The sequence below is a fragment of the Rana temporaria genome, chromosome 2 (assembly GCF_905171775.1).
Source record: "Rana temporaria chromosome 2, aRanTem1.1, whole genome shotgun sequence".
Classification (NCBI taxonomy): Eukaryota; Metazoa; Chordata; class Amphibia; order Anura; family Ranidae; genus Rana; species Rana temporaria.
The window spans coordinates 40,999,859-41,027,139 of record NC_053490.1 but is presented as its reverse complement, the minus strand read 5'-3'; the positions used below and the strand labels follow the sequence as shown (position 1 = coordinate 41,027,139).

The 27,281-nt window shown below is 45.3% G+C and overlaps 1 protein-coding gene across 2 annotated transcripts in view; it reads right to left on the bottom strand.

Moving 5' to 3' along the window:
- The window catches only part of LOC120928972 (N-acetylated-alpha-linked acidic dipeptidase 2-like), a 181,647-nt gene that overhangs the window by 76,793 nt on the left and 77,573 nt on the right, over positions 1-27,281 (bottom strand). For both annotated transcript variants that reach the window (XM_040340127.1, XM_040340128.1), the window contains exons 6-11: positions 26,730-26,855; positions 19,562-19,748; positions 18,539-18,632; positions 12,888-12,983; positions 7,810-7,895; positions 4,597-4,716 (exon numbers count right to left, since the gene is read on the bottom strand). In XM_040340127.1, the coding sequence (XP_040196061.1) occupies positions 4,597-4,716; positions 7,810-7,895; positions 12,888-12,983; positions 18,539-18,632; positions 19,562-19,748; positions 26,730-26,855 (709 nt within the window). The remainder of the gene's footprint in view (positions 1-4,596; positions 4,717-7,809; positions 7,896-12,887; positions 12,984-18,538; positions 18,633-19,561; positions 19,749-26,729; positions 26,856-27,281) is intronic.

Here is a 27,281-nt window from a genome sequence, read left to right as displayed (position 1 = left end):
GAAGAAGAAAACTACGGTCTTACCCTGGAAAAATAAATAAATAAAATTGCTACAATTGTGTGTGACCTTTAACCTACAGCCTAGATCACATGGTCTTGGGTTACCTAATCATTAACGTCAGTAGAGGGTCTATTTTTCAGGCCGTCTAGTAGATTTGAAGTGAGCTTTGAGGCTCAGCAATGAAAGACACATTGCAGCAGTACTAACAACGTACAGCCAGCTTATAAAATGAGCAAATAGAATGGCTACCTTACACAAATATTAGTACAAAGTACACAAAGAAACAGGGTTTCAATACGGGTGAAACTTGAAAAACGAGAATATCATGCAAAAGTTAATTTATTTCACGAATGCAACTTAAAAGGTGAAACTAATATATGAGATTAGGCATGTGCATTTCATTTTGTTCCGAATCGAAATTCGGACGAATTTTTCATTATTCGGACATTCGGATGCATACGAATTCCCGAATTGCAATATTAATGAATTTACCGAATCCGAAACGAACGTTTTTGATTCCGAATCGAAAACCCGCGGACGAAATTCGATCAGAATTCGAAAAAAAAAAAAAATCTTTTCGAATCAAATTCGAAAACAAATTCTATTCGAAAAGAGACTATTTGTTTTCGAATACGGTCGAAAGTTTTTCGAATTCGACCGGACTTTTCGAAATTCGGTCGAAAACGAACGAATTCCGAAAACGGTCGAAATATTTTCGAATTCGACCGGGTTTTTCGAAATTCGGTCGAAAACGAACGAATTCCGAAAACGAATTTAACACATGTAACGAATCTAACTTAAGGAAATTAATTAAATAACGAATTAAAACGAAACAAATTTTTCCCTTTTGCACATGCCTATATGAGATAGTTCAAGCCGTGATTTGTCATAATTGTGATTATTATGGCTTACAGCTCATAAAAAAAAACAAATCCACAATCTCAGAAAATTTGAATATTGTGAAAAGGTGCAATATTCTAGGCTCAAAGTGTCCCACTCTAATCAGCTAATTAAGCCATAAAACCTGAAAAGGGTTCATTAGCCTTTAAATGGTCTCTCAGTCTGGTTCAGTAGGAATCACAATCATGGGAAAGACTGCTGACCTGACAGTTGTGCAGAAAACCATCATTGACACCCTCCATAAGGAGGGAAAGCCTCAAAAAGAAATTGCAGAAGAAGTTGAATGCTCCCAAAGTGCTGTATCAAAGCACATTAATAGAAAGTTATGTGGAAGGGAAAAGTGTGGAAGAAAATGGTGCACAAGCAGCAGGGATGACCGCAGCCTGGAGAGGATTGTCAGGAAAAGGCCATTCAAAAGTGTTGGGGACTTTCACAAGGAGTGGACTGAGGCTGGAGTCGGCGCATCAAGAGCCACCACACACAGACGGATCCTGGACATGGGCTTCAAATCTCGTATTCCTCTTGTCAAGCCAATCCTGAACAACAAACAATGTCAGAAGCGTTTTTCTTGGGCTAAAGAAAAACAGATCTGCTCTGTTGCTCAGTGGTCCGAAGTTCTCTTTTCTGATGAGAGGAAATTTTGCATCTCATTTGGAAACCAAGGACCCAGAGTATGGTAGAAGAATGGAGATGCACACATTGCAAGTTGCTGGAAGTCCAGTGTGAAGTTTCCATACTCTGTGTTGATTTGGGGAGCCGTGTCATCTGCTGGTGTTGGTCCACTGTGCTTCATTAAAGCGTAGGTCCACCCAAAAAAAAGCATTAAAAGCCAGCAGCTACAAATACTGCAGCTACTGACTTTTAAGAAATGGACACTTAGGCCCCTTTCACATTGGGCAGTGGAGGTGCGGTGACGGTATAGCAGCGCTATTTTTAGCCCCGCTATACCGTCGTATTTACTGTGATATTCGGGCGCTAGCGGTGTGGTTTTAACCCACACTAGCGGCCGAAAAAGGGTTAATACTGCCCGCAGTGTATTGATTTCAATGGGAAGGCGCGGTATAGGAGCGGTAAACACCCCGCTCCTATACCACTCCAAAGATGCGGCTAGCAGGACTTTTGGAGCATTTAGACCTGAATAAACGTTCCTCTTTACTTGAATACTACACTATTGGAGGCCCTCTGTCTTCTCTCTCTCTCTCTTGTTCCCCCTAATGGAGCTTTAAATAGGGACTGATCGAGGAGACTGGATAAGGCTGTGGTAATCTATATGAGCCTGAATATAGGTTGAGAGGCACCAGTGGAAGTGTGGAACGATTTTCTCTGTGAAGGTGAAGCTCTCTAGGATCATCCTTGTTGCTGATTTTATTCATTGGTGAGGTGAGAGTTCTGTGAGACCAGATACACTTTTGATTAAGTCACTCATCCATCTCTAAGATCTGTGAATATCGAGTTCTTCTTCTCTTAGGCAGTATTTACTGCTTCATCACATATGGACTTTATGAATTTATCCCACTTTTGATCACTACTTATTTATCACTCATTCACTGTCTGTCGCATTATTAGTGTGTTTTTAAAGATCCTGCGGGAGTCTATTCCCGGAAGTGGGTGCAAATACCTGTATTATACAGGTATTCGCACCGCCCTCCCCCCTATAAGGTGCCAAATGTGACATCGGAGGGGGGGTAGGGTTCCGAAAAGCGGAGGTTCACTTTTTGTGTGGACCTCCGCTTTAAGTCGGGGGTCAACGCAGCTGTCTACCAGGAGATTTTGGAGCACTTCATGCTTCCTTCCACAGACGAGCTCTATGGGGATGCCGACTTCATTTTCCAGCAGGACTTGGCACCTGCCCACACTACCAAAGGCACCCAAACTTGGTTCAATGACCGTGGGATTACTGTGCTTGATTGGCCAGCAAACTCACCTGGCCTGAACCCCATAGAGAATCTATAGGGCATTGCGAAGAGAAAGATGAGAGACATGAGACTGAACAATGCAGAAGAGCTGAAGGCCGCTATTGAAGCATCCTGGTCTTTCATAACACCTCAGCAGTGCCACAGGCTGATCGCTTTCATGCCACGCCGCATTGAGGCAGTAATTACTGCAAAAGGGGCCCAAACCAAGTACTGAGGACATATGCATGCTTCTACTTGTCAGAGGTCCGATATTGTTCTATGTGCAATCCCTGTTTTATTGATTGCATGTAATATTCAAATTTTCTGAGATTGTGGATTTGGGGTTTTCATGAGCTGTATGCCATAATCATCACAATTATGACAAATCACGGCTTGAACTATCTTGCTTTGCATGTAATGAGTCCATCTCATATATTAGTTAAACCTTTTAAGTTGCATTAGTGAAATAAATGAACTTTTGCACGATATTCTAATTTTGCGTTTCACCTGTATGTACAGTAAAGTTGCACATGCAGTAACCAAAAAACATTCTGGGTTTATAACTTTGATGTATAAAGATAAAAACATATCTTCCACGCACATACTGCCCAAAGCCAGAGTAGAATGGATGAATGGCAAGCGGGGGCCCCACACACAAGATTCAAAAGTACTTCAGGAATCCATGATCCATAGATCATGTCAATCAAGGGAGGACTGACACTGGGGACTCATGGGTCACCTTTAACACACTGCAAAAGACATGGGGCCGGATTCAGAAAAGAGATACGCCGGCGTATCTCCTGATACACTGTCGTATCTCCGAGTCCGGCCGTCGTATATATGCGCCTGATTCATAGAATCAGGTTACGCATAGATATCCCTAAGATCCGACAGGTGTAAGTGACTTACACCGTCGGATCTTAGGCTGCAATCTCACGCTGGTCGCTAGGTGGCGCTTCCGTTTGTATACGCGAGGAATATGCAAATGAGGAGTTACGCCGATTCAGAAACGAACGACCGCCCGGCGCTTTTTTTTTACGTCGCTTGCGTTCGGCTTTTTTTGGCGTATAGTTACCCCTGCTATATGAGGGGTATGTGTGGCGTATCCTATGTTAAGTATGGCCGTCGTTCCCGCACCGAGTTTTGAATTTTTGACATCGTTTGCGTAAGTCGTTTGCGAATACGGATGAACGTAATTTACGTTCACGTCGAAACCAATGATGTCCTAGCGACGTCATTTAGAGCAATGCACGCTGGGAAATTTTACAGACGGAGCATGCGCAGTTCGTTCGGTGCGGGGACGAGCCTGATTTAAATTTTACACGCCCCCTACCCGCGGAATTTGAATTCCGCCGGGGGATTTACCATACGCCGCCGCAAGTTTACAGGCAAGTGCTTTCTGAATAAAGCACTTGCCTCAAAAACTTGCGGCGGCGTAACGTAAATTAGATTCTAAAGATCCGCTCACCTATCTTAATCTGGCCCATGGAGTTCCTCGTCTATTGCAATCCATTGTGCATTCTTTGCAAAGTGAAATTTCACCTCATTCACTAAGCTAAGGGAAGTTGCCTTTGCAAAGTGCAACCAAGTGATTAGCCTATTTGTTTTTTAGTAAATCAACCCTCTAGGTGTGTGAAAAGACAGGACAATTTGTTGCTACACTGTTGACAATCTCTGCACTGCCTTCATCCTCATTGCAGAATAGATGAAATATTTTTAAACAAATCTAAAATATTTGCGGTAATTTTCATTTTATATTAACCAAAAATTTCAAGTCAAAACAATGTTATGGAGACTCTACCTTCTTTTACTTTTTTTCCAAAGCTTCTCGCAACTTCCTGCAGTACAGCTGCTCCGGTAGTTGGATCTATTCCACCAAACACCCAGGAATCTCGATGGCCTCCCAAAATGATGTAACGATCTACAGAAACGGAAAAAAAAAAAAAAAGCATTGCGTGTCTGGTGAAGTTCCGTTTACATAAAATACAATTTCTTTGATGGATTTAAGTGTAGAATCTAACCATGTTTACGTAATATTGCTCACCATACAAAAATAGTTGTCAGTATGACTAGTCCAGTGGCGGTCAACTTACTTAGGTAGGCTTCAGGTGCAGCCCCTGATATGACCAAAGTGCTGCATATAATATTCAGTCAACTTAAAGCTACAGAAAGCTGCCAAAGACTGTGCACGTGTAATAGGCATTGCTGGAAAAAAAGAGACACTCCCTGAATCAGGAAAATGTTGCATAGTGAACACTAACATGGATGATTATTCAAAATCATATTGGACAACGTTTGTTATGGCTAGGCAGTTGCTTGTGACATGCAACAACGTATTTTTCAAATAATGAGCCATCTAAGCAGTGGCATCACTAAGAGGTGGCTACTGGGGCTATAGCCTTGAATCTGGGGCCCATAGCCCAGAGTCTCTTACCTATTATTATACAGGATTTATATAGCGCAAACAGTTTGCGCAGCGCTAAACATTAGGGATGTAAACCTAGGGTTGGCTCTGGGCTCCATCTGCTCAGCTGGTAACCGGGGGAGGAACATAATTAGTTAATGTTATAAGGCACAAATTCCTATCTATATTCAGCAGTTTCAACAATTATTGTCCTGACGTCCACTTCTATACCAATCTGCCGGGCAATATAATTGTCAGGAACCGCAGCACAAGTATTACTCCGCCTGAGTGAGACCAAAAATCAAATAGTCCCGGTGGAGTTTGGTATAGAAATGGATGTCAGGACAATCATTAAATTGCCGAAACTACTGAATATAGATAAGAGCTTGTGCCTGATAACATTAACAGTTCTGTTGCTTCACTTGGCCCCCAGCTGAGCAGAAGTTTTTTTTTATAATTGCTGCAGACAAGGGAGGGCACTCTGGGGACCCCGATGTAAGGGGGGAGAGTACTCTGGGGAACCCCGATGTAAGGGGGGAGAGCACTCTGGGGAACCCCGGCCGTCGCTGGGGGGAGTTCACGTCGTAAACCAGCGTCGGGTATGCAAATTAGGAGTTACGGCGATTCCCGACGGTTTTTCGCGTTCGCTACGTCGCCGCTAGTCTAGTTTCCCGTCGCAAAGTTAGTAGTTTTTTTTGGTGCCTTAACTTTACACAGCAATCGTATTGCTGTATAAAGTATGGCCGTCGTTCCCGCGTCGAAATTTAAAAAATAACGTTGTTTGCGTAAGCCGTCCGGGAATACGGAATTACGCTACGCGCGTCGCCGTTCGAAAAAATGACGTCACTTCGCGCAAAGCACGGCGGGAGTTCGGAAACGGAGCATGCGCGGTAGGTCCGGCGCAGGAGCGCGCCTAATTTAAATGGCACACGCCCATTTAAATTGGCTCGCCTTGCGCCGGAGGCCGCCGGCGTAGGTTTTCATTGCAAGTGCTTGGTGAATCAGATACGATACGTTACGCCGCCGCGCTTCTATGTGAATCTGGCCCATAGCGCCTAATGTGTCCGAACTTAAAGAGGAGGTTCACCCTATAAAACATTTTTTTTTCTAGCATTAAATTAAGCATAGTAGCGCGAGCTACAGTATGCCTTTATTTATTTTTTTTGCCCCGTACTCACTGTTTAATCCTATAGTGAAGATTCAGACTCCCCGCGGGGAATGGGCGTTCCTATCCAGAGGGAAGATGATTGACGGCCGGCTCTCTTCTCCGGAAATAGCCGAAATAGGACTTGGCTCTTCACGGCGCCTGCGCCTAGTCTGTGCGCAGGCGCCGTGAAGAGCCGAGACCTACTCCGGCTATCTTCGGGGAGCGTGACGTGCCAGAGCCGGCCGTCAATCATCTTCCCTCTGGATAGGAATGCCCATTCCCCGCGGGGAGTCTGAATCTTCACTATAGGATTAAACAGTGAGTACGGGGCTAAAAAAATAAATAAAGGCATACTGTAGCTCGCGTTACTATGCCTAATTTTATGCTAGAATGTTGTTATTGAGGGTGAACCACCGCTTTAAGGCTCTAGTTATTCTTCATTACACATATGAAAGAACACTTGCTGTCAGGGCTAATGCTTTAAGAAAGTTTGATGAGGCATGGCAATACTGGGACTTTGTCCCTACCACTAGACCATGATTGATGTACACCATTGGTTGTTGACTGCCAAATGTTATCCATTTTATTTTATTTACAACCTGGTGTTGGTTATTAACCTCCTTGGTACTTTCCTTGTTTTCTCTTTGTATAGGTTTGTATGTGTTTTCTCTTTGCATCTCTAAAGCCTCGTACACACGATCGGACTTCCAACCAACTTTTCCGTGGATTTTGGTCCGAATAGCGTTGGCCATAAACTTGTTCTGCATACACACGGCACAACATTTTCAGCCAACATCCACCAAACCACGTGGTTTTTAAGCTCTTTACTGACACCATTTGGGCAACTTCTACTATTGTTGGCTGATGTTTAACATTGGTTCTGAGCATGTGTGTTTGTACTTTGGATTTTAGTTGGACGGACTTGCGAACACGCGATCGGATAAACCGATGTAATAGATGTATTGCCCAATTGGTGAGCATGAACAGCCTACTTTTGTCATTAATTCAGCCAATAATTGTCTGATGGAGCATACACACGGTCAGATTATCCGACACAACACCTCCGTCAGACAATTATGGCCATAAAGTTGGATCGTGTGTATGAGGCTTTACTGTTTTTGTTGTCTATTAACCAAATCTTCATAAGAGCTTACCCTTTGTCCTCTCTTACGTACTGCTTGTTTACGATTGTCCTTTCGAAACGTAATAAGTACCGTATTTTCCATAATGCAGTATTTTCCTAAAATACACCAATCAGGAAAATACCGCATTATGACTACTAGATGGAGCAGACAGACATAGGAAATAAGCATTCCCCAGCTGTAAGGAATAATCCCTATAGTTTGTCTAAACAGACCCCTTTAAATTTACCTTAAGGTCTTATACATGCCTTCCCACAATACCCACATTCACATATCAGACACCAAGAAAATGTCATGCACCATAACTTGTCAGGCTCATACCTGGTTCTAAAGCCCCTCGAATGGTACCGATGACATCATAAATCCTTGTGACTTCATTGTTGGTGTAAACGTGCATTCTCACCTGCCTGAGACAATTAAATGGAAATCTTTTAGGAAACATTTGTTAAATTTGATCAACTGATTATTATTTATATAAAGTCAACATTTTAAAAAACTATTTTGACAGGATTGTTAGACAATCAACATAAACTATACCTTTTGCTCACTTGAGATGTGCAATTCCAGAAAACAATGATGCAAATTTAGTACATAATACATATATTATAGGTAAAACAAATGTCAGGCTTGCAGCATTGTACCTATACACACACACACACATATTGGCACAGGAATATTTTGTCAATAGGAGGAGTCAAATGTAACCACATCTCAAAAGGCCACCATTTTAAATCAAGCTAAGGGCCATAGTAATGATATGACATCAGATGACACACAGGAATAAGGAATAAATCATTTTCATATTTTCTCCCTGGAGACTCAAAATCGCTAATGTTAGGGAAGTTCTTTTTACAGTCAGTGTCAGTGTTCAGACCATACGCCGCACACTGCATCAAATTGGTCTGCATGGCCTCTTTTAAAGATGATGCACAAGAAAGCCTGCAAAAGTTTTCTAAAGACAAGCAAACTAAGGACATGGATTACTGGAACCATGTCCTGTGGTCTTATCAGACCAAGATAAGCTTGGTTCAGATGATGTCAAACGTGTGGCGGCAACCAGGTGAGGAGTACAAAGACAAGTGTGTGCCTACAGTCAAGCATGGTGGTGGGAGTGTCATGGTCTGGGGCTGCATGAGTGATTCCGGCAGTGGGGAGCTACAGTTCTTAGAGGGAACCATGAATGCCAACATGTACTGTAACATACTGAAGTAGAGCATGATCCCATCCCTTCAGAGACTGGGCTGCAGGGCAGTATTCCAACATGATAATGATCCCAAACACACCTCCAAGATGACCACTGCCTTGCTAAAGAAGCTGAGGGTAAAGGTGATGGACTGGCCAAGTATGTCTCCAAAACTAAACCCTATTGAGCATCTGTGGGGCATCCTCAAACGTGAGCAGCACAAGGTCTAACATCCACCAGCTCCGTGATGTCATCATGGAGGAGTGGAAGAGGACTCCAGTGGCAACCTGTGAAGCTCTGGTGAACTCCTTGCCCAAGAGGGTTAAGGCAGTGCTGGAAAATAATGGTGGCCACACAAAATATTGACGTTGGGCCCAATTTGGACATTTTCACTTTGTTGCCAGTGGTTTAGACATTAATGGCTGTGTGTTGAGTTATTTTGAGGGGACAGCAAATGTACACTGTTATACAAGCTGTACACTCACACTACTTAACACTGAAGAAATGACTCCTCCCCCTCCCAGCAACCTTCTGCCACATATTACAGGTCCCAGGAGGCTACAGGACGATTCGCACATACGCAGTGGGAGGCTGGTTCTGAAGCCACAGCCAGCTTTGCACAGTCAAAATGGCCGTGCCCGGTACCCAAAGACCGGTGAAGAACCAGCCTGGGTGAAGAGAGCACTGGATCCATGGGAAAGTTAGTCTTTATTAAAACGAGCAGCTACAGTCCTCAGGGGCTGCCCTATGCGTGACATTCAGAATCGTGCGAAATGATGAATGATGGAACGCTCGTTCCCTCTACGCAATATATGAATGGATCTAAAAGGTAATGTATACCAGTTTTGCACATATCTGTAGATTTGTTTTTTCCTTTAAGACCGGTAAATAAAAAAATAAAAATGTATTACATATTATGCAACCCTCTCGCCAACCAGCAGGTAGCCTTCTAGTTTCAATTTCATAGTTGTCAGCTGTGCTAAAAGAAGCCCACTCTTTACAGAGCTAGAAGGAGGAACAAAGCAGTGACTTCTTTACCAGATGCCTAAATCAGACTTTTCAATGAGACAAAGAAAGCTGCAAAGCAAGCGGCTCTTCCTTGTTGTCGGTTTAGCTATACAGTTGTGCTCTGGAAACCCTTTGTTGTGTATTAAATGTGTGTTCGTAAAACAAAGATTGTACATTAGATCATCAAAAAAAAATGAAATTACATTGGGCTGGATTCACGTAGATCCGCGCATTTTTACGGCGGCGTACCGTATCGTATTTACGCTACGCCGCCGTAAGTTAGAGAGGCAAGTGCTGTATTCACAAAGCACTTGCCTCCTAACTTACGGCGGCCTAGCATAAATGGGGCCAGCGTAAGCGCGCCTAATTCAAATGAGGATGAGGGGGGCGTGTTTTATGTTAATGAACATGCGCCGTCCGTGTACATATCCCAGTGTGCATTGCTCCAAAGTACGCCGCAAGTACGTATTGGTTTCGACGTGAACGTAAATTACGCCAGCCCCATTCACGGACGACTTACGCAAACAACGTAAAATTTTCAAATTTTGACGCGGGAACGACGGCCATACTTAACATTGCGTACGCCTCATAATAGCAGGAGCAACCTTACGCCGAAAAAGCCTAACGTAAACGACGTAAAAAAATAGCGCCGGGCGTACGTACATTTGTGAATCGGCGTATCTAGGTCATTTGCATATTTACGCCAAAATCAACGGAAGCGCCACCTAGCGGCCAGTGTAAAAATTACACCATAAGATACGACGGCGCAGGCCGTCGTATCTTAGATAGGTTTAAGTGTATCTCAGTTTAAGCATACACTTAAACTTACGACGGGCTTAGATTCCGAGTTACGTCGGCGTATCGACTGATACGCCGGCGTAACTCTTTGTGAATCCAGCCCATTATCTGTTGCTTTCAAAAGGACAGTCTTATTTGCCTTGTTAAAGGTGGTCATAGATGGATCAAAATTTGGCAGGTTTAGCAGGCAGGGGCTGAATTTCGATGACTGTGTGGCCATCCCTATTGTCAAATGAACAAGCTGGAAAACCTTTGGTCAATCAGTGGCTGCAGCTACTGATCAGTGTATTCTCATCGCTCCGAGTCCAGCTGAATGAACACAATTGGCCTGGCCCGGGGATTCCTTCGTCTTCATTTGTGTGGATGGCAAAAAAGAAAAATGAACCATTTAGGGCTGGTTTTAGTTGTGCATCCAAAAGAGGACTAAAGCCCTGTACACACGATCGGTTCCTCTGATGAAAACGGACCGATGGACCGTTTTCATCAGACGAACCGATCGTATGTGGCCCCCATCAGTTTTTTATCCATCGGTGAAAAAAAAAAATAGAACCGTTTTAAAATTCTCTTATGGTTAAAAAACCGATAGAAAAAAAAACGATCGTCTGTGGAGAAATCCATAAAAAATCCAGCATGCTCAGAATCAAGTCGACGCATGAACTTAATTTTTCTCAGCATGTCGTAGTGTTTTACGTCACCGTGTTGGGCACGATTGGATTTTTAACCGATGGTGTGTAGGCAAGACTGATGAAAGTCAGCTTCATCGGATATCCGATGAATAAATCCATCGGATTAGATTCCAGATATCCGATCGTGTGTACAGGGCATTAAAATTACTTTTAGCCAATCAAATTTCAGTTTTTTTGTTGTTGTTTGTTTTCTTACCAATACATTAAATGAACCACTAAAGGGCTTCTAGGAAAATAAAACTTGGAACGAAGAAGGGTGTGGGATCTGGGGCTCTTCTTCCAAATACTTTTGACCTGGAAATAAATAATCCTTCTGGCTGTGCAGTGTGCCAGAGGTGTGTAAATCTTAAACCTAGCTGCACAGAATTTAAAATCCTTTGACAGATAAAACCATATAAATATACAGTAGGTACCAAAACTGTACCTGGAGTTATGTTATAGGTCTATGCAACCCTTTTATATGCACTGGCTGCTACAGTTGTTCGATCACTTCCACGGACCCCCCGGTTATGCAGTGGTTTTAACTAATCTTCAAGACTAATGATTTTTTGTTTAACTATATGTGTAAAAGACACAAACCACTCTGGCAGTGAAAGGGTAACAATTTTAGGCCCCTTTCAGACGAACGGCAGTTTTACCGCAGCTAAAAGCATGTTTATGTTTTGCTGGAATTCAAGACTCCAGGCACAGCGATCAGCTGCATTTGTACAGTGCTTTTAGCTGCGGTTGCGTTTAGCAGCGGCACGATATTGAACGGGGATCCGACTTGGATTTCAACTAAAAACCGGCATGGGTCCCCCCTACAGGAGCATACCAGGCCCTTGGGTCTGCTATGGATTTTAAGGAGACACCCCCTGCACCGAAAAACCGGCGTGGGGGGTCCCCCAAAATCCATACCAGACCCGTATCCGAGCAGCAGCCCGGTCGGTCAGGAAAGGGGTGGGGACAGGCGAGCGCCCCCCCCCTCCTTAACTGCGGGGGGCCGGCATCTTGGGGCCCCCTTATTAAAGGGGTCTCCCAGATTCCGATAAGCTCCCTTCCCGCAGACCCCGACAACCAACGGCCAGGGTTGTCGGGAAGAGGCCCTGTCCTCATCAACATGGGACAGGGTGCTTTGGGGTGGGAGGGCCACAGGGCGCCCCCCTGCCCCAAAGCACCTACCCCCCCCCCCATGTTGAGGGCATGCGGCCTGGCACGGTTAAGGAGGGGGGGCGCTCGCCCGTCCCCACCCCTTTCCTGACCGGCCGGGCTGCTGCTCGGATACGGGTCTGGTATGGATTTTGGGGGACCCCCCCACGCCGGTTTTTCAGCGCAGAGGGTGTCTCCTTAAAATCCATAGCAGACCCAAGGGCCTGGTATGCTCCTGCAGGGGGAACCCATGCCGTTTTTTTAGTTGAAATTTGGCGTGAAGTTCCTCCTCAAGATTCATACCAAATGCAGCTGACACAGTGCACTGCGGTTACCTGTGGTTATGTGCGGATAGCTGCGGGATTTCGCAGCTGGACGCATTCAGTTCTATTTTTTCTATCCGCACAAAACCGCGGAGAAAAACATCGCAGGTAACCGTAGTGTGTGAATGATGTCATAGGAAAGCATTGTGTGCTTCTAGCTGCAGTAAAATCAGCAGCTAAAAGCACCATTCTATCCGTCCGTCTGAAAGGGGCCTTAGATACAAAAAGCACTCTCCCCAATAGGACACTGCTAAGGACTTTTTAATGAGCTACCTGTTCGAAAAGTTGCTCAAAAATCCAGGTCCGATATTATAGGAGACATTGAGATTTCCTTTCCATGCCTTTGGTGGAGCTGGTCCTCCCATAAGCCTGCGTAGAAACAAGGAAAAAAATGAAATGATGAGCATTAGTTGGTGTCATTGGATAGTTGTGACTGCTGTATGACTACAATGTAGAGAAGAAGAGGCAGCTGTACAATGACGGACCATTATATTACAGTCAAGCTTCATAGGACTTTTATAGCTGACCATATTCAAACCACTTTCTGGGGAAGGAATCGGGGGAGGTCTACCTTTATGAAAGAAGGCATGAGCCCCTGACAGAAAGGAAAGGACCCTCACTCTTGCAAAATGCATGTAGAATACAGTATACTCAACCAACACGCTTATAAAATGTCAATTGATAATGTATACACATGTATCAATGTGGACTACAATTGCAGTGAACCTCTAGTGCCCAGTGTTACTGACATCATATTTGTTAGCCAAACTAAAGGGATTGTGGGGTCAGTAGTTTCTCAGAATGGCAATTGCTCCGCCTGACTATACACTTGGACTACATATCCCAGGGATCTTTGCTACCTTCAGGGATATTGCTGGGAGGAGCTATAAAAGAAGCCAAAGACCCGCCCCAGGGTCTCTTCCTCCTGGGCCGGAATGCGTGACGGACCTCTCCGTGCATGGAGGGCGAGGTCGCGGCCTACCACGTGGGGTACAACATTCCGACTCGGATGAGAAGGGCCTAACACTGCTTGCTGTTCGTCAGATATACATCCAGCACCACCTCGGTCATCCGACCACCTGTGCTTCGAGCTTTTCATCGGGCCAGCTCAGTAGATTGCTTTAAGAAAGGTCTGGATTCTTTCCTAAATGTACAGAATATAACTGAGTACTAAGATTTGTAGGTAAAGTTGATCCAGGGTAAATCCGATTGCCTCTCGGGGGATCAGGATGGAATTTTTTCCCCTGCTGTAGCAAATTGGATCATGCTCTGCTGGGGTTTTTTGCCTTCCTTTGGATTAACTGTGGGTATGGAGTTGGGTGTATGGGATTGTACTGTGTTTTTTATTTTGTTTTTTTATTTTTTGTGGTTAAACTGGATGGACTTGTGTCTTTTTTCAACCTGACTAACTATGTAACTATGTAACTATGTAAGATCATCACAGGGGACCCGCTGCAAGAGCTGCTGGCCAGAAGGCATTAAAATCAGCCTGGTCGTTGGTGAGAGGGCAATTGCCCACTTTTGCAAACCTTTCCTTATTACTTCACTGGGACACCTTGTACAGACAGCTTTACCTTGGGAATACCGTATTTATCGGCGTATACCGTGCATTTTTTTGCCCTGAAAATCAGGGAAAAATCGTGGGTGCACGGTATACGCCGATACCTGCTTTCCCGCGCTGAGTTTGAATACTGCGCCGACATATACCGAGCGCAGTACACTCGTGTATTGTCGGGCAGTCTCGGCTTCTCTCGCGCTGACGTCCTGGACGTACAGGACGTCAGCGCGAGAGTAGCCGAACCTGCCCAACAATACACAAGTGTACTGCGCTCTGTATATGTCGGCACAGTATTCAAACTCGGCGCGGGAAACGAGCGGGGAGGACGCCGCAGAAGGACGCCGGATCCGACGAAGAGGACACCCGAAGCCGCAGACGGACGCCGGACCCGACGAAGCTGCCGATGGACGCCGCGCAAGACACCAAAACTGTAAGTACAAAAAAACTTTTTTCCACAGAAATTCGGGGCAACTTTAGGGGTGCGCGCTATACGTGGGAGCGCGCTATACCCCAATAAATACGGTACTTTACTGCACCTATCTTTGAACACTGTACATAGACATCTCTAGCTTCATCTATTTCAAGAAATCCCACTGCTTGCTACTGCACCTTATTGGATATAGTAAAAGCGCTCCTTCATCTATAGATTGCTCTTTGCACTAGATCACACACTCTTGGAGATGAAATATTGTGACCACTTTACCTGGTTATCGAACCACTGTAGGATGTTTATGCTTATGATAAACTGTAATGTACTTTGTATCCAAGGTTGTGGGCTTGGTGCCACATGATCTGGGTGGGAACTGAGTCATCTGGGTGGCTAGTTGTTTAATTATTTTAAGGTTTAGATTTGTGGTTCCTTAGCTATGTGAATTATATTCCTGTTTACAGATTGCATTGTTAGGGTAACTGACTGTTCTAACTGATCTTCTGTGCTATATATTCTGTGTGAATTTTCAATAAAGCAAGTTCCAGTTGTATATAAGCTAGTGTCGTCTAGGGTGAAATATTCAGCTATAATACCTGGTTCCAGACTGGAGGAAGCTATATCCTGACAAAGGCACCCAAGACAAGGGGCACTCTTTACGTCTAGAGGAAAAGAGATTTAATCTCCAAATATGGAAAGGTTTCTTCACAGTAAGAGCTGTGAAAATGTGGAGAAGACTCCCTGCAGAGGTGGTCCTGGCCAGCTCAGTAGACTGCTTTACCCACTTAAGCCCCGGACCTTTAAGCAGCTTAATGCCCAGGCCAGGTTTTGCGATTCGGCACTGCGTCGCTTTAACAGACAATTGCGCGGTCGTGCGACGTGGCTCCCAAACAAAATTGGCGTCCTTTTTTTCCCACAAATAGAGCTTTCTTTTGGTGGTATTTGATCACCTCTGCGGTTTTTATTTTTTGCGCTATAAACAAAAATAGAGCTACAATTTTGAAAAAAATTCAATATTTTTTACTTTTTGCTATAATAAATATCCCCCAAAAACCTATCTAAAAAAGTTTTTTTCCCCAGTTTAGGCCGATACGTATTCTTCTACCTATTTTTGGTAAAAAAAAACGCAATATGCGTTTATCGATTGGTTTGCGCAAAATTTATAGCGTTTACAAAATAGGGGATAGTTTTATTGCATTTTTATAAAAAAAAAATGTTTTACTACTAATGGCGGCGATCAGCGATTTTTTTCGTGACTGCGACATTATGGCGGACACTTCGGACAATTTTGACACATTTTTGGGACCATTGTCATTTTCACAGCAAAAAATGCATTTAAAATGCATTGTTTATTGTGAAAATGACAGTTGCAGTTTGGGAGTTAACCACAGGGGGCGCTGTAGGAGTTGGTGTTCACTTAGTGTGTGTTTACAACTGTAGGGGGGTGTGGCTGTAGGACTGACGTCATCGATCGAGTCTCCCTACATAAGGGATCACTCGATCGATGCAGCGCCATAGTGAAGCACGGGGAAGCCGTGTTTACATACGGCTCTCCCCGTTCTTCAGCTCCGGGGAGCGATCGCGACGGAGCGGCTATAAACGAATAGCCGCGCCGTAGTCCCGGATCGCTCCCCGCGGGAATCCGACCGCCGCATGTAGCGGGGGGGGGGGGGTCCCGATCGGACCCCCCACCCGCTAGAAGGCAAGGACGTACATGTATGCCCATGTGCCTGTACGTGCCATTCTGTGGACGTACATTTACATGCGGCGGTCGGGAAGTGGTTACCCACTTAAGGACCGCGTCCTGCAGATATACGTCAGCAGAATGGCATAGCTGGGCACAAGCACGCACCTGTACGTCCTCTTTAAGTGCCCAGCCGAAGGTACGAAGCTCCGTGACCGCGGGACCTGCGGAGCCGATCGTCGCCGGAGTCCCGCGATCGGTCCCCGAAGCTGAAGAACGGGGAGAGCTGTGTGTAAAACACAGCTTCCCCGTTCTTCACAGTGGCAGCTTCATTGATCGTGTGTTCCCTAATATAGGGAAACACGATCAATGATGTCACACATTTAGCCCCGCCCCCTACAGCGCCCCCTAGTGGTTAACTCCCAAACTGCAATTGTCATTTTCACAGAAAACAATGCATTTTTATAGCATTTTTTGCTGTGAAAATAACAATGGTCCCAAAAATGTGTCAAAATTGTCCGATGTGTCCGCCATAATGTCGCAGTCATGAAAAAAAATCGCTGATCGCCGCTATGAAATTTTTTTTTTTAGATAAAAATGCAATAAAACTATCTCCTATTTTGTAAACGCTATAAATTTTGCGCAAACCAATCGATAAACACTTATTGTGATTTTTTTTACCAAAAATAGGTAGAAGAATACGTATCGGCCTAAACTGAGGGGAAAAAAAAGTTTTTTATATCTTTTTGGGGATATTAATTATAGCAAAAAGTAAAAAATATTGATTTTTTTTTTTAAATTGTCGCTCTATTTTTGTTTATAGCACAAAAAATAAAAACCGCAGAGGTGATCAAATACCACCAAAAGAAAGCTCTATTTGTGGGAAAAAAAGGACGCCAATTTAGTTTGAGAGCCACATCGCACGACCGTGCAATTGTCAGTTAAAGCGACGTGGTGCCGAATCGCAAAAACTGGCCAGGTCCTTTACCTACATAAAGGTCCGGGTCTTAAGTGGTTAAGAAAGGCCTGGATTATTTCCTAACCCAGTACAACTGGGTACTAACATTTATAGGTAAAGTAGACCTGGGGAAAATCCAATTGCCTCTCGGGGGACCAGGAAGGAATTTTTTCCCCTGCTGTAGCAAATTGGACCATGCTCTGCTGGGGATTTTCGCCTTCCTCTGGGTATAGAATTGGGTATATGGGATTGTATATTATAGTTTTTTTTTATGGTTAAACTGGATGGACTTGTGTCTTTTTTCAACCTAACTATGTAACTATGTAAGCTGGACTGTCTTTAGGTGTGTCTTTTATATCTGCCTAGAGTACAGCTGAAAGGTTAGTCTGCTGCATTCTGTTCAAACATGGGCCAGTCTCTGGAAACCTGTGCCCCTTCGCAAAAAGAGGTTACATCAGGTATATTTATACACTATTAGGTAGATTCAGAAAGAGTTAGGCCGGCTTATCTACAGATAAGCCGACCTAACTCTGAATCTGCACCGACCTATGTTTAAGTGTATTCTCTAACAGAGATACACTTAAACATATCTAAGATAGGACGGCTTGCGCCGTCCTATCTTAGATTGCAATGTTGCTGATGGCCGCTAGATGGCGTTTCCATTGCGGCCGGCGTAGATTATGAAAAAGAGGGGATAAGCCGATTCACGAACGAACGCCAGGCCGACGCAGTACTTTTACGCCGTTTACGTAAGAGATAGGCCGCCTAAAGTTAGAGCTATGCTCTAGTGGAATAGTAATGTTAAGTATGGCCGCCGTTCCCGCCGCAAAATTCAAAATGTTTACGTCGTTTGCGTAAGTCGTCCGCGAATCGGGATTTACATTGTTTACGTCCACGTCGAAATAAATAGGCCCGTACGGCGTACTTAGCCGCAATGCGCACTGGGAAATGTAGTCGCCCGGCGCATGCGCAGTGACAAAAAACGTCAAAAACTTGAGGTCAAGCCTCATTACCATGATACACGCCCCCCTCCAAGTCATTTGAATTAGGCGCCCTTACGCCCGCTCGTTTGAGGCTACGCCACCGTAGATTAGCAGGTAAGTAGATTGAAAATCACTACTAGAGTAGCTAATTTACGGCGGTGTAGCCTAAACAGGCTAGGCTACGCCGCCCTAAAGTTATTCCAATGTACCTGAATCTACCTATATGTGAGGATTGCTTTGATTAATCTACATTAACATTACCGGGTTAGATACCTTGTATAAAGAAGAGATTGCTTTACCAAGAAACAACTTACTTGAGGATCTTTTCTGCATCATGGTAACCTATAGGATGGACAGGAATGCTGGGCAGTCCTACTCCTTCATCTGCACTGTATCTGTACATAAACTCTGCCCGGCAGAAAACAAATACAACATTTTGGTTATGAAAAAACATAATATTTTTTGTACCCAATGACACTCAACGTTGATGCATGTGAACACAACATAACACAGAAAGGTGTGGGCCTAGGCATATGCCATATTGGCAACATGAGAAGTCAGTGAAAGAGCGCTCAGAGCCAGGCCCGGATTTACTCCCTTTGCCACCCCAAGGCCGGGTGCTTCAATGCCGCCTCCGCAGTACAGGGGGGACATTATCCACCGGGGGACTTTTTTGGCAGGACATTGAGAAGCGGGCGGGTGCTCACATTGAGAGGCGGGGGGGGGGTTTCTGCTGCTGAAAATTGCATTGAGAAGCGGGGGGTGCTCACCTCCTAGTTTTCTCTCCTCTCACCATCCGTGACATGACAGGGGGCAGCTCCCGAAATGAAAGTGAAAGTGGTGAAAGTGTCCTCTCCTCTCAGCCACAGTGCCGCCCTGAGGCCTGGCCTTGTTGGCCTTGTCTGGAATCCGGCCCTGCTCAGAGTCGATGCTAGGAAGTGGAGGAAGGAGTCCGAGTCGTTCTGTGAACTGCACTGTTCTTTTGAACTCTGCTGGAATGACACTGAATTTGGGGTGCCCAAAGCAGCACATGCCAGGCCCAGGGTCCCCCGCTGACCAAATGGTTACCACCTGTACCCCTCTGTTGGCAGCCCTGATCAACATAATTGGTTGTGACAATTATCACATGATCAGAAACCATGCTGCTTGACTCAGACTGTGGGGCCAAAAAACTAGAACACCCTTCGTTGTTAGATTTAATGTTTTTATACATTAATTTAGCTTACATGACAGAGGTCACAAAGCATTTTTTACCTCTTTCATTCAGGGTCTGCTTTAAATGCATATATGTCATAGTACCGATTCTATAACTTTTCCATATTGTTTGTTTTACCAACCTTTAGCAGGATAACCTGGAGTTAGAGGGTCTCCAGCTCCGTTGAGATTCAGAACATTTCCTCTCTGGGCTGCGCCACCAGGTAAGTTCCAGCCATCTGGATAGGGCTTAACGCCAGGGGCACAGTAATCAGCCGGATCAGAAAACAAGATGATTCCTTTGGCGCCAGCTAATATAGCGTTTTTTACCTGCAAGAAGGAATATATTACTGGGTCAATCTGCAATATAAAAAGGTGGAAGTTCACCCTAGAATGATTCTAAATAAACATTAACAAGCCATACAACATGTACCATCCTATATGCTTAGCACCACTTTGGTTTAGGCTGTCACACCATTTAGCATTTGAAAAACTGCTGGCATTTTATAAGACACCAAGCAACTCAATGTGTTGCCCAATCACCCCTTGTGCTATCCAAATCCTTGACAGCATCAGGGAGGAAAGGAGAAGGAAACTGCTTCCGAGTCAGTTCTTTTAATCACAAGATGCACACACACAGACTCATATATATATATATATATATATATATATATATATATATATATATATATATATATATATATAACACACATGGTGGGGCCAGGCGACACCATGAGTTGCATGGTTTCACTCAAGAAAGGCTGACTGTTTCCAGTGTGGATTGCTGGGCAACTGTATAATAATAATAAAAAAAATAAGTTTGAAATCTTTCTATCAAGGCACTATATATGTATTGCATAGTGGTTTAAGAAATTTTAAGGCAGAAAAAAAAAAAATACTAGATGGTACTTTTGGCACAGAAATGTAACCAAAAGAAAAGTATACAATTAAAAAAAAAAACATGGCCGACATGATTTACATAATATAATGCTCTTCTATGGATAAATATAACCTATCCACAACACATTCCCACATAGGATCCATTAATTTCAAAACTGCCATTATAAAAATATGGTTCCATGTGAGATGACCCAATGTGTTTCAATAATATTCTTCTTCAGGGGCCGGACTAGCTATACACATTAAGAGTGTTGAACACATAAGTCGGCCCTAACCTAAAAACGCTCCAATTTCCAAATTGAGCTCAAACTAGCCATCGTCAAGGGGCAGGAGAGCACACACAGACCATGAAATGAAACCTCACAAGGTTAGCGCCCATGATCAAAAATAACCGCCCGAGTAAATAAAGATCCTCTGTTGTAACAGCTGCCCAAAAGGTAATCTTGCACTTTTAAGGCAATGCAAAGAGAAGTGATGATGTGCAAAGAATGGTCACCCACTGCATTCAATTCAAAAATCATATTGCCGCAACTCTACAACAAAGCTAAAAAGCTCTGTGGGTTAATATCTCTGGGCCAGATTCACATATAATTACGTTGCTCCTGGGCAGCGTAACGTATGTGATTTACGTTACACCGCCGCAGGTTTACAGCGTAAGTGCCTGATTCTCAGAACACTTACCTGTAAACTTGCGGCGGTGTATCGTAAATCCGCTCGGCACAAGCCCGCCCAATTCAAATGGGGCGGGCACCATTTAAATTAGGCGTGTTCCCGCGCCGAGCGTACTGCGCATGCTCCGTCGGGTAAATTACCCGACGTCATTTGCTTAGACGTTAACGTAAATGGCGTCCAGCGCCATTCACGGACGTCTTACGCAAACGACGTTGATTTTTAAATTTCGACGCGGGAACGACGGCCATACTTAACATGGCTTAGGACAACTAGGGCACAGCCCTAATTTTACGCAGCGTAACTCGACGGAAACGACGTACAGTTAGATCGACGGGCCGTTCGGACGTTCGAGGATCGCCGTAAGTATTCATTTGCATATTCTACGCCGGCCGCAATGGCCTCGCCACCTAGCGGCCGGCCTAGAATTGCATCCTTAAGATCCGACAGTGTAATTCAATTACACCTGTCGGATCTTAGGGCTAGCTATGCGTATCTGATTCTATGAATCACTCGCATAGTTAGGACGTCCCTAACACAGAGATACGACGGCGTATCAGGAGATACGCTGTCGTATCTCTTTTGTGAATCTGGCCCTCTGATCCTACCAAAAACAGAGGGGAGAACATAGTAAAGTAATATTACATGATCCACAAAGCCATGTGACACAGCACCGAGGGGTCACAGCTAGGAACTGTGGGCCAGATCCACAGCCAAATTAAGTTACTCAAAAATGATGTCATTTAAGTTACGGCGCCATAAGTTGGTGTCGTAAGTGCCGTATCCACAGCGCATTTGCGCACAAAATTGCGCTTGCGTAACTTAAATCCCGAGGCGTAAGGCGGGGTTATTGCAAGTGGGAAGGAAGTGGGCGTGCTTCATTGTAATGAGCCGTGACCCCATGCAAATGAAGGGCCGGCCGTACTGCGCATGCACGCACGAATCTGCTGCTCACTGGGCATGTGCAGAACTTTGCTCGGCGCAATCAGTGAGATAGGTAAAAGGCCAAGCGTACTTAGTTTGAGGATCGCCCTGTGTATAAATAGCCCCAGTCAAACACACTTCCCTTGCAAAAGTATTTCCCTGTGTTACCCTTCCTAGAGCAAGTTGCTTCTGCTCTGAATGTTTGTCGGTGTTTGTTGGTGAGTTGTGTGTGATAGAGAAGTTTTGAAGGAGTATTAGATAGTAGTTGGTGTTTGTTTCTGCTAAGTGTATTTTCTGGGTTTTTTTTCTGAGTGTATTTTTTTTTTTTTTGATTGTATTTTGTGTTTGTTTTTTGCGTGTTTGTTTTTGAATTTGTAGTAGCTGTCTGCTTGTGTGTTTTGCTTTTTGTGTGTTTCTTCTGTGAGTTTTTTTGTTTGTTTGTTGTGTGTGTATTTTTGTTTGTTTGTCCTGTGAGTTTCTTCTTGTTGCTGAGTGGTGTCTGTGATGGCACCCAAGCGCAGGAAGCTCAATTTTAATCAGGTTGAGAAGCAAATCCTTGCTAGGTCCATCGTCCTATATGGGCGCTATTTACATGGGCCTGATAGCCGGAACACCTCCCCGGCCCAGAGGAAGAAGATTCTAAAAAAGATTACGGATCAGATAAATGCGGCGGGGGGGGACGAGGACCCCCGCTGGCATCCAAAAAAAGATCAACGATCTAAAGAGCGTGGTCCGTAATAAGGTGGCAAAGATCAATGCCCATACCACGGGCACTGGAGGAGGGGGACCCTGCCCCAATCCGTCTGAGTGATGAGGAATGGGCAGTGGCCCGGGGTTTCCAGCCAGAGCAGGTGGTGGGCCTGCGTGGATATCAGACAGGTGTTCCTGTGCGGCCAGGTAAGTTTTTGGTTTTTCTATCTGGTGATTAGCATGTGTGGATGGGGGAAGGGAAGATGTGCCAAGTGTGTGGATCCTCAAACCTGTGATTGTTTTGTGTCCTCCACAGATGACCAGGAGGTTGCAGGCCCATCAGGCCAGGAGGTTGCTGGCCCATCAGGCCAGGAGGTTGCTGGCCCATCAGGCCAGGCTGCTGCACCACCCCAAGGACAAGAGGCTGCTGAGGAGTCCCCAGGGGAGGGGAGTGGCCAAACCTCCCCTCATGAGGAGGATGAGGGGGAGGAGGATGAGGGGGTGGAGGAAGAAGATCTGGAGATTGGCCGGGAAGTCCTTTTGGCCTCTGATATGATGACCTTTGAGGATACCCTTGAGGCTACACTTGAGGCTACCCCTGAGGCTACCCCAGAGGCTGGCAGCAGTCAGGCCACCATCAGGGGTAGCCCCTCCCACTCCTCCCCCAACAGGCCGCAACCCACAAGGGTCACTCTATCCCCTCCTCCCAGGCCACAAGCCTCAGGGGCAGGCAGGATGGCGACCCAGGAGACCAGGGGGGTGGCCGAGCATCTGCCGGCCAGTCTGCAGAAGGACAATGCCCGGCAGACTCGCACTCTGGGTCAGATAAAAGACACTCTGACCCAGATGGAGCACAGCCTGGGTGCAATGAGGGAGTCACTCGGTGATGTGGCCACCAACTCATTGGCGGTCATCACATATTTGTGTGACCTGCAGACCGCCACAACAGGCATGGCCCAGGAGGTGACTGCCCTGACCCAGGCTGTGCAGGACAATACCCGGGCTGTCCAGGACAATACCCAGGCTGGCCAGGCCAATGCGGCTGCCCTCACAAACTGTCTGACAAGGATAGCAATGTCCTTGGAGGGCAGGCCAGCAGGAGGACAGACACCAGGGGAGGCTCCTCCTTCCCCTGCTCACCCACCCCCCCATGAAGATACTCCCTCCCCTGCTAACACCCCCCCCATGAAGATACTTCAGTTGGCCGTGGCCGTGCCCGTGGGCAGCCCAGACGGAGCACTCGCCGCCGATAATAATTTGCAGGGGTACTTTTGATTTTTTATTTTTTTTATTTATTTTTAGATTTTTATGATTTTGTTTGGTATACTGTACTTATGATTTGGTTTATGTGTGTGAATGATGTGTGAATGTGGGGGGGTGGCATTCCTGATAAAATAAGGGTGTCACCCTCAGTTTTGGTGGAGAAGGGATCCCAGGTCCCTGAATGGTGTATGGATGCACAGTAACAGAATTGGAGCCGTGGCAGGGCGTTACTGCTCCCAAGTACCAATGGGGGGGTACTTGGATCTAATCCAATTAGATGTGCATGTGATGTGTCTGTGCTAGGGACCACAGTGGGTGTGCATTCATCTCATTGTGACATAATTAATGTGTGTGTTTACTGTGCAAAGATGCATTCTGTGAGGCGTCTCCTGGCTGCTATGCCCTCAGAAGAGGGGGTACCCTCGGTCACTGAAGTCACTAGTCTAGCTATGCGCATGGATGCCCCTGGCATGTTGGCATACAGATTGTAGTCCAGCAAGTGTGTGTGCTGAGCTCTTCCTTAATGGTGTTGCTTTAGCTGACCTTTACACGGCATGTGTAAAATTAGGGCTGCTTTTATAAAGTGTAAATTTACACATTGAAACTAACAGAAGCGCACAGGGCGTAATCTACGGCGCACACACTTAATTTTGTGGATCGCCCCATCTCCCTCATTTGCATCTTTGCCTATCAAAACAGCGGCGTTTCTAGCGTAATTTGCGCACAGAAAAGCGCCGGTGTCATTTTTTTAGGTAGGACGGAAAAACCTGATTTTAAGGCGTATCTCGTTTTGAGGATCAGGCGCAAATATACGCGCCGTGTAAATTTCAATTACGCCGCGTATGTCGAGTTAAGTCGGCGCATCTGCTTTGTGGATCTGGCCCTTTGATCTGTACTACCTTTGAAGGGGAACTTTGCAATGTTAAGTTAATTTAGCCTAGCAGCGTTGTGAAATCAAGTTGGGTGGAATTGATTGTTTGTCCCTAATGTACATTAAAGCAGAACTGTAGCCACGTGTGGTCCTTGCAGCTCTTGACATTAATTGCAACCAAGCACAGCATTATGGGAGACTTATATTTTAGTGATCTTGATACAACATTATGAAAAGTGTGGAACACAAGTAAAAACAAGGGGAGCCTTTAAAGTAGATTAAGCTTTTTAGATTGTAAATATAGGAAAGGTGAGGTGAACAACAAATCAAAAACTCCCTATTAGGCGTCCAATGACAGCACAGGACGAGAGGAGCGGGCGGGAGAAGAAATCGGGGTCAGGGAAGATGAAGGACACCGGACACCGCTCGCCGCTGCCCAGCCGAGACAAGGTAAGTGCTGGGCAGATGACGGGGGCACAGTGGCTGCGTTTGAAGTTTTTTTTTCCCGAATTTTTCAGTTTGTTTGCGCCCCCCAAAAATGTTGAGCACCAGACACCACTGATACCTAGTTATAACTAAATGACCTAGGGCCTATTGCCATTATGATAATACAGCCCAGAGTACAGACCTCAAATCACAGGAGCAGCTAAGATACAATGAACAATGTGCTGACTGGTCTTGTCCTCCAACCTAGAATAGTTGAGCGAGATGTTACAGTTGGTAGACCTCAGCAGATCATTAACAGAAAATCTCCCCAGTGGTAATTAGTGTGGAAATATTAATTACATCATGACAGATGTAAGTTCAAGTTGTCAAAAAGGTCAGTTGCTGAGATTTTTCACCTGTTAGCAGCAGGAAAATACATTTACTAAGTAAACCACAATCCACTGGGGGATGTAACTATATTAACCTCTGGTCTTCCATACATTCCAGAAATAACAGCCTTGGCTGTTGAAGTGGGAGTTACTGCACATTAATCAGAGGACACTATAGGAAAATACATGCCGTTTTACGGCTGAGCCATCACTTAATCAGGACACCAGTTGTATTTAGCTGAAAAAGAAGCATTATTCTGGAGTCCAGAAGACCCACTAGACCAGATTGCCATTGTTCTGAGGCCCAACAGAACATGATACAGGAGATGGTCAGAGACTGCAGACATGATACAGGAGGTGGTCAGAGACTGCAGACATGATACAGGAGATGGCCAGAGACTGCAGACATGATACAGGAGATGGCCAGAGACTGCAGACATGATACAGGAGGTGGTCAGAGACTGCAGACATGATACAGGAGGTGGTCAAAGACTGCAGACATGATACAGGAGGTGGTCAAAGACTGCAGACATGATACAGGAGGTGGTCAGAGACTGCAGACATGATACAGGAGGTGGTCAGAGACTGCAGATATGATACAGGAGGTGGTCAGAGACTGCAGACATGATACAAGAGATCAATGTAGACTGCGTGTGCCCCTCAGATGCAGCCTGCGTGTGCCTGAACCAGAGCGAAGATCTCCGTGCGTCTCAGAGCTGTATTTGAATTGCCCGGGTTGCAGTAACAATGTCCCGCCTCCTGTAATCACGTCACACTGATTCAATGTCCCACCATTGGATCAGTGTGCTGTCTGTCACAGGAGGCGGGACATTGTTACTGAGGGCTGTGCACTTCAGCTCCATGACACACGGAGATCACGGTGGGGAGGAGAGAGGAGAGGACTGGGGCGCTCCAGAACGACACCCCCGTAATGGGTGGCACCAGGAACCCGCCCAGGCCCTGCCCCATTTTCAGCTCCATTATAGACAATTTTTGTCTGTCGGCAACGTGGCGAAAACACAATTTTCGGCCGAAATTTCAAGGCATCCCTAATTTTAAGGGCTTCAAAACAAAAATTAGTTGACTCGATGGCAAGAAAAATATTTTTCCGACGAGCGATTTTTCTACAAACGCTCAAATAAAAATCCAATTGCATCATAGCTAGCCTAACTTTCCTACCTTATTCCCTCTGAAGATCTTGCCGTATCTGGCGATCACAATTCTCCCAGTGCAGTTGATACTCAAGTTTCTCTGCAGATAGAAGAAGTCTTCAGTGCGTGCGTAGTTCACGTACACCAGGTCTCCCTGCAAAATAAACCACAAGTTATATTTTGGCAGGTGCAAAAATACAAGAAACACATCGGCTTGTTTATATGGTTCAGCAGCTGATTACTCATGGCTCAACTCTACAGTAGACAAGGAGCAATGGGGTAGATTCAGTAAGATATATGCGCATTTTTTACTTAGGCGCAGGGCACCGTTTTTGCCCTGCGCCCCCGCAAATTTTCTGCGCTACCCTCGATTCACGGAGCAGTAGCTCCGTAAATTGCGAGGGCGCGCCGGCAAAATGCCCAGCGTAAGCGCGCGCAATTTAAATGATCCCGTAGGGGGCAGTAATCATTTAAATTAGGCGCTTTCCCGCGCCGAGCGTAGTGCGCATGCTCCGTTGGGAAACTTTCCCGACGTGCATTGCGGTAAATGTCGTCGCAAGGACGTCATTTGCTTCAAAGT